This window comes from Crinia signifera, chromosome 1, assembly GCF_055691185.1.
Source record: "Crinia signifera chromosome 1, ASM5569118v1, whole genome shotgun sequence".
Classification (NCBI taxonomy): Eukaryota; Metazoa; Chordata; class Amphibia; order Anura; family Myobatrachidae; genus Crinia; species Crinia signifera.
In genome coordinates, this window is record NC_139217.1 from 328,446,077 (window position 1) to 328,453,805 (window position 7,729).

Genomic DNA, 7,729 nt, shown 5'->3' on the forward strand with positions numbered 1-7,729 from the left:
AGTAATGCTTACTGTACTGTAAAGTACAGTATTCAACATGTACAGTATTTCTGTTCTAAAACTGTACATTGTTTGTTTGTTTATTTTCACAGAAGAATTAAGAAGAGTGGTGCAAATGCTGCAGGGGATAATAAATCACATTTTCAATTTATTATTAAGATTAATATAATTTTTTTTTTTTTTTTAATAAAAAATTTATAACAATCATTACTGTCAGTACGTTTCATTACAATTTGAATCATGTGTGGGGACTTCAAATACAGTATAATAAAAAATAAAATAAAAAAAACACAGCACATTAATTTAAACAGGACAAAGTCATACAGTATTTTAGGTACAATAATTTAAAGTACTGTTGGTCACAACAAAGCTTCTTGCAAGGCGTGGCTGTCCTTTGTTCTCGGTCCCAAACTCGCTTGATTTTGCTCATTGTAGAGTGGCATGTGGTGGATAAGGGTTGAAGAAAAAAGAATAGCATTAGTACTGAATGGTCACAAGGGTTTCGGGGGGGGGGGGGGAACATGTTGGCAGGGGAAGGGGATGGGAGAGAGGGAGAGAGATACAGTAATGTACAGTAAGATCATAAACGTACTTTTTTTCCATTTCATTGCCAGTCCTTTGTTCTCGGTCCCAAACTCGCTTGATTTTGCTCATTGTAGAGTGGCATGTGGTGGATAAGGGTTGAAGAAAAAAGAATAGCATTAGTACTGAATGGTCACAAGGGTTTCGGGGGGGGGGGGGGAAACATGTTGGCAGGGGAAGGGGATGGGAGAGAGGGAGAGAGATACAGTAATGTACAGTAAGATCATAAACGTACTTTTTTTCCATTTCATTGCCAGTCCTTTGTTCTCGGTCCCAAACTCGCTTGATTTTGCTCATTGTAGAGTGGCATGGGGAGAGAAGAAAAGAGAATAGCGTTAGTACTGAATGGTCACAAGGATGTCAGGGGGGGGGGAGAGAGAGATACAGTATGTTGGAAGGGGATGGGAGAGAGGGAGAGAGATACAGTACAGTAAGATCATAAACGTACTTTTTTTCCATTTCATTGCCAGTCCTTTGTTCTGTGAGTACAGTAGATGCCAGTTTGAAGAGACGTCTCCAGTTGCTGTGCTACAGTAAGCACGTCCAGCGTGTAACTCTGGGCATCCGTAGCAATCCATTTATAGTGTCCTTTATCTTTGTACAATCAGCCTTTGTAAGCTCAAATTTCCCCATGAGCCGTGTCACTATATCGAGGCGCAGATTTTCTGGGATTGCAAATTTATTACGTTGCCCATCATAATTGACCCGATTGCACCAATTCTTATACAGGTCAAAAGAAACATGCTCTTGGAAAATCTGTTGTGCATAACGGTGCATTTCCATCTTCGCTGCTTTAAAGAGAGTGTTGACACCCTCAGCTGTGATGACTTTGAGCGGCATGTCAGGCAAGGAAATCCCCACAGCGCACAATTCTTTGGGTATGATTCTAGGTGTTCTTTCATGTAGAGGTGATGTTCTTTGATGTTGAGGTAAGGTTGCGACGATCATATTTCCAGGGGACAATTGGGATGATGCAACCATTGCAGTGTCCATGTTGTTAGAGGCTTGGGATGGTGCATTGTGTCTGTCAGCCAACCAGTGAGATGTCAGTGGGGTACTTGTTAAGTTGGTCTGACGTTGTTGTGTATCTGAAGCATTATGTGTGGCAGGCAACCAGTGAGATGACACTGGTGTTGTGTCCATGTTCACCAATTCATTTGGTAAAACAGTTTCTGTGTCCACGCTAGGGCTGGCCAATCGGTTGGATGAAGCTGGTGTCATCTCCAAATCAGAAAAGTGGAAAGATGTGGTTGGTTGGGTCATTTCCAAGTCAAAATCCTCTGTTTCAAATGCATCAGGGCAGTCAAATTGTGATTGTACTGGATTAGATGTTGTGGGTGTAATGGGTGGCCCTGTAGCAGCTTGCCATTGTTTGGCTTGAGCAAGCATGTCAATCAGACCTCCTGACAGCACTTTAATTTGTCCTGTCAGTACATGAATTTCCGCTTTCAGTTCATCCACATGTACAGACAGTCCATTGTTTTGGGTTTCCAGGCGGGTCATCTTGCCCAAAATGTCTCTCACCAGCCCTGTGCAGCTACATTGTGGTGGGTTGTGATCCAGAAAGTTAAGTTTCCTACGGGACGGTGATTGAGATTTTTGTTCCAGAGGTGTAATGTGAAGCTCCAAAGGGTGCAAGTCATTATCTACGGGAACTGACACATCTGTCACTGTGTTAATGTCTTGCTGTGCATCAGTGTTAATGTCTTGCACCAGACAGTCATCGTGAGATTCTCCTATAGTCGCGAACAAAGACTTGTTCTTGGCCTTGGCATTTTTCCGTAGTTTGACAACAGGAATATTTTCTTTTCCTGCTTTCTTCTTAACGATATTATTTTTAATGTTTGGCACTAATGCAGCCATTCTCTTGGGACATGCAAGTGTAGGTTCTCCAGAATAGAATTTTTTTGTTTTCACCATCTTCAGTAGGCAGTGCACTCTACAATACACAACAATAAGATTCAAGTTAATACAGTACATACTGTACAGTACAGTACATTAGTTACAGTACAATACAGTAGCATACAGTATTGTATTATGGTATAACAGTAGTGAAAATTACAGTAGGTACAGTACTTGTGACTTATTTGGGCGCCTGATTTTCTTCATCGCACCTAAAATCGCGTCAAATTGCATCGCATACAATCATACAATTGACCCCATTTTTTATTGTATTCCCACCCTGATGGCTAAATGCCCCCATTGTTAACGCCACCCCACTTGCGCTCGCCACACTATATAAAATCAACTCCACGCCGACGTGGATTGTGGGGGTATGAAAAGGTCGGAGGACGCGTAACGCCGCCGCTCGCCACGCTTCGGGTTGGCGTTGATAGTGGGGTGGCGTTAACAATGGGGGCATTTAGCCATCAGGGTGGGAATACAATTAAAAATGGGGTCTGGGGGGCCATTTCACATACTGTATGAAACAGGCATCTGGGTACATCTGTACATACAGTACAGTATTAAAATCGCATCAAATCGCATCGCATGCAATACAATAGCATACAATGCAACAGCAATTTTCTCTTCAAAGGAATTTCAAGGGAAATCGCATCAAATCGCATGCTTAGGGTACTGGCATACAATTTCAACATTGGCTGCCCAGATACTGTGTCACAAGTACCGAAAATTATGTGACCGTACTGCATAGACATGAGCTTTTTTTTTCAATAAAAGGGATGAAGCGATAAACAAAAGTACAGTACGTTAACAGATGGGGCTTAGACAGACAGACTAGGAGGGGTGGAGGCAGGGGCGGGCTGGGCCGGGGGGCAGGGTGCCATCTGCCCCCCAGGCCGCTCTGGCAGGTGTGCTGCGGGCCGCGCCGCCGCGCCCGTTTCTGAGGCCGCATTGCCGTTTGTTTTTTTTTTCACTGCCGGCGGCCATGTTCCTGTGGTTTTTTAAATGATGTCTGAGGCCACAGCAACATGGCCGCCGGCCTCCACGGCTACGTGGAGGAGGGCTCCGGCCGGCAGCCTGTTCCCTCTTATCCCCAGTGGCAGTCGGCAGACGCTGGGTGCGGTGTGGACGTCATGACGTTGACGCCTCCCACCCACGCGTCTGCACTCAGAGACTGGAGGAAGGCTGGGGCCGCCCGCAGAGCAACTCGTGGGGGACGCTTCAGGAGGCCGCAGAGAGGGGAACAGAAATTTGTGGAGCCGCAGCAGGACAGGAGGAGCCTGGTCGAGGATAAAACACAGGATAGTAGTAAGTTAACATGATCTAAAACGACATACAGTATCTGTAATAATGCAATGACACCACAGGCTGCTCCCCCTGTATAATAATTTGTGTCATGGCATTACTATTAATAATAGTAATGCCATGACACAAATTATTATACAGGGGGAGCAGCCTGTGGTCATGGCATTACTTTTATATTATACAGGTGGAGCACCCTGTGGTGTCATTATTATTGTACAGGGGGAGCAGCCTGTGGTGTCATGGCATTATGCCATGACACCACAGGCTGCTCCCTCTGCATAATAATAATGCCATGACACCACAGGCTGCTACCCCTGTATAATATAAAAGTAATGCCATGACACCACAGGCTGCTCCCTCTGTATAATAATAATGCAATGACACCACAGGCTGCTCCCCCTGTATAATAATTTGTGTCATGGTATTACTATTGTTACTGTATATTATACAGCGGGAGTAGCCTGTGGTGTCATTGCATTATTATTATACAGTACAGCAGGAACAGCATGTGGTGTCATTGCATTATTATTATTATACAGAGGGAGCAGCCAGTGGTGTCATGGCATTCATTTTACTGTATATTATACAGGGGGAGCCACCTGTGGTGTCATAATTATTATTGTACAGGGGGAGCAGACTGTGGTGTCATGCATTATGCCATGACACCACAGGCTGCTCCCTCTGTATAATAATAATGCCATGACACCACAGGCTGCTCCCCCTGTATAATATAAAAGTAATGCCATGACACCACAGGCTGCTCCCTCTGTATACTGTAATAATAATAATGCAATGACACCACATGCTGTTCCTGCTGTATAATAATAATGCAATGAATTAATAAAAAATGTAATAAAAAAAATCAAAAAATAAACTGGTACAGTATTCTGGTTCTCCGGATACCTGTAATCTAGTATTACTGTACAGTAATTACTGTACAGTATTACAATACGAACACCCACAGCTAGGGGATTTTGTACACAGCTAGGGGATTTTTTACACAAACAGTATGACTGAGTCTGCGAAATAGTCTATTAATATGCGCAAAAATCCTCAAACTGCGAAAAAATACGTTACTACAGTATACAGTATTACACCAACAGTATTTACAGTTGCACAGATTATACGAGAATACCCATAGTAGCAGCCTGCCAGTAGTAGCCCACCCTAATAGAGTATTGTCATCGCTAGTCGGGGATCTGCGGCCTATACACACCAGGCAATTTTAACACGTACAATATTCTAAATGGCGCTACAGTATCTCTACTGCACTGCACTGTACTGTATGTGGCATCCATGTTGATCCCTAAAATGGCGGAAAATCACGATATCACGTGATCCTATTGCTGTGACTACTTCAATTACAAGTACAGTATGCGGAAAAAATGCGAAATGATCCGTTATTTACGGTATTACAACAATATTACTGACAATACCCCAATCCAGGATTTATTACACATTATACGGACAATACCCATAGCGGCAGCCTGCAGTAGCCTAATAAAGTATTCTCATCGCTAGTCGGGGAACTCTGGACCATACACACCAGGCAATTTTCAGATGAAAAACGTTTAGTGTGTACTGTATGATCCTCAAGAGAATCATGCACTGTTCATTATGGTACTTACTGTATGGTACAGTACCTGAAGCAGAAGTGCAGTAAGGGGGAGGGAAAGTTGATCCTGCCCTCGCAAATGTAGCGGGGGATCTGCGTCCCATACACACTAGGCAATTTTAACACATTGTACAATATTCCACATGGCGCTATCTCTACTGCACTGTGCAGCCATCTCGATTCCCAACATGGCTGAAAATCACGATACTGTATCACATGTGCTCCTATTACTGACTGACTCTGCGAAACAGTCTGTAAACATGAGAAAAACACCGGTCCCCTCGTTTGAGGAAAAAATACGTGTTTTACGGTATTACACCAATGGTATTACGGAGAGAACTAGTATTTAGCAGCCTACAGTAGCCCACCCTAATAGAGTACTGTCATCGCTAGTCGGGGATTTGCGGCCCATACACACCAGGCAATTTTAACACATTGTACAATATTCTCAATGGCACTTGTATACAGTATTCTGCACCGGGTGCATTTGAACAGTAGGGAAAGAAGGGAAACATCTTCATTCAGGGAAGGGTGGGAACCGAGCGCTTCCGCGCAGGGACCGTTTTGTAGTGCTGCTTACTGTATACTGTAATGCAGCAATCAGTGAAATGTACAAATGACTGTACTACTGTATAGTGTACTTACTGCTCCAGCGAGAAGATACAGTAGTGTTCTTGCGGAAGGAAGGCAGTATGATGGTAAAACGGTAGAAACACGAACGCAGCAACAACTTGACTTTGGATTCAGCAGAATGAATAGTCCAGGTGTACAGGTACAATCTCGTGCTTGTATACAGGCAAGAGATGAAGAGACGATCCGTAGCAATTCTACACGGTTTAGATGCAGAAAAACAAACTGGATTGTTTGACAATTTTAATGTACTGTAGCTGAATTTATGCTGGCAGAGACAAAGGAAATCCTTCATGAAGCTGATAGGTGCATTTGAATTACAGTATGTACAATTACCAGCGAAACAAAAAGGCAGACTGAAATTAACATGTACTGTATGACTGCAATCAACATCTTATTGTCTGAGGTGTCGGTCTGTGTCTGAGTTTGGAGAAATCTATTGTTGCTGAAAAAAAACGTTCTCTGTAGCGCAGTACAGTATGTACAGTATGGGTATTAACTATCGTTTTTGTTTGTGGAAAAGTCCGAAAGATTTTGATAAGCACCAACTACTGTAACTGTATTAGTTTAAAAAAAAAAAAAAAGAACGTTTAAAAAATAAAAATATAATGTAACCAACTGAGGATCGAACTACTGATACTGAGATAGTGAAGCCGTGCCTCTACCCGCTAGGCCACTATTGCCTGTGATTTTACTGCTGGCAGATGGTTAGCATGGCTTCTGCACCAATCAAATACAGTTCATGACCATCCAGTACGTCACTGCGGCTGCGAATAAAAGAAAAGAACTCTGTCCGTAAAGTAAGGACAAAATCCGTAGTGTAAAGTATGATACTGTAGGTCCTCAAATAAAGTTTTAAGTAGTCATCCAGCAATAGCAAAGGTTAGCATGGCTTCTGTACCAATTACATAACTGACCGTACGTAGCTGCTTCTGCGAATAAATACAAAACAATCTGTCCGTAAAGTAAGGACAAAATCCGTAGTGAAAAGTGGCTGGTTAGCAATGGTTAGCGAATTTAATCCCGAAACACGGTCCTCAAGGCAAGGAGTTTTACCTGAAAAGCTAAATCTATTTTGCGAAAAAAAACGTTTAAAAAATAAAAATATAATGTAATCAACTGAGGATCGAACTACTGATACTGAGATAGTGAAGCCGTGCCTCTACCCGCTAGGCCACTATTGCCTGTGACTTCACTCCTGGCAGATGGTTAGCATGGCTTCTGCACCAATCAAATACAGTTCATGACCATCCAGTACGTCACTGCGGCTGCGAATAAAAGAAAAGAACTCTGTCCGTAAAGTAAGGACAAAATCCGTAGTGTAAAGTATGATACTGTAGGTCCTCAAATAATGTTTTAAGTAGTCATCCAGCAATAGCAAAGGTTAGCATGGCTTCTGTACCAATTACATAAATGACCGTACGTAGCTGCTTCTGCGAATTAATACAAAACAATCTGTCCGTAAAGTAAGGACAAAATCCGTAGTGAAAAGTGGCTGGTTAGCAATGGTTAGCGAATTTAATCCCGAAACACGGTCCTCAAGGCATGGAGTTTTACCTGAAAAGCTAAATCTATTTTGCGAAAAAAAACGTTTAAAAAATAAAAATATAATGTAATCAACTGAGGATCGAACTACTGATACTGAGATAGTGAAGCCGTGCCTCTACCCGCTAGGCCACTATTGCCTGTGACTTC

The 7,729-nt window shown here is 42.7% G+C and overlaps 1 protein-coding gene across 1 annotated transcript; it reads right to left on the reverse strand.

The window, feature by feature from the left end:
- Nucleotides 1-744: 744 nt before the first annotated feature.
- Nucleotides 745-6,283, reverse strand: LOC146081257 (uncharacterized). Its single transcript, XM_083189379.1, has 2 exons — nt 6,050-6,283; nt 745-2,521 (listed from the first exon to the last, which is right to left on the reverse strand). Exon 2 carries the CDS (start codon nt 2,500-2,502, stop codon nt 1,111-1,113), a length of 1,392 nt encoding a protein of 463 aa, XP_083045505.1. The 5' UTR covers nt 2,503-2,521; nt 6,050-6,283; the 3' UTR covers nt 745-1,110.
- Nucleotides 6,284-7,729: the final 1,446 nt, after the last annotated feature.

Coding starts and splice junctions, on each gene's coding strand:
- LOC146081257 (XM_083189379.1), bottom strand. CDS start 2,502: ATGGTGAAAACAAAAAAATTCTATTCTGGAGAACCTACACTTGCATGT.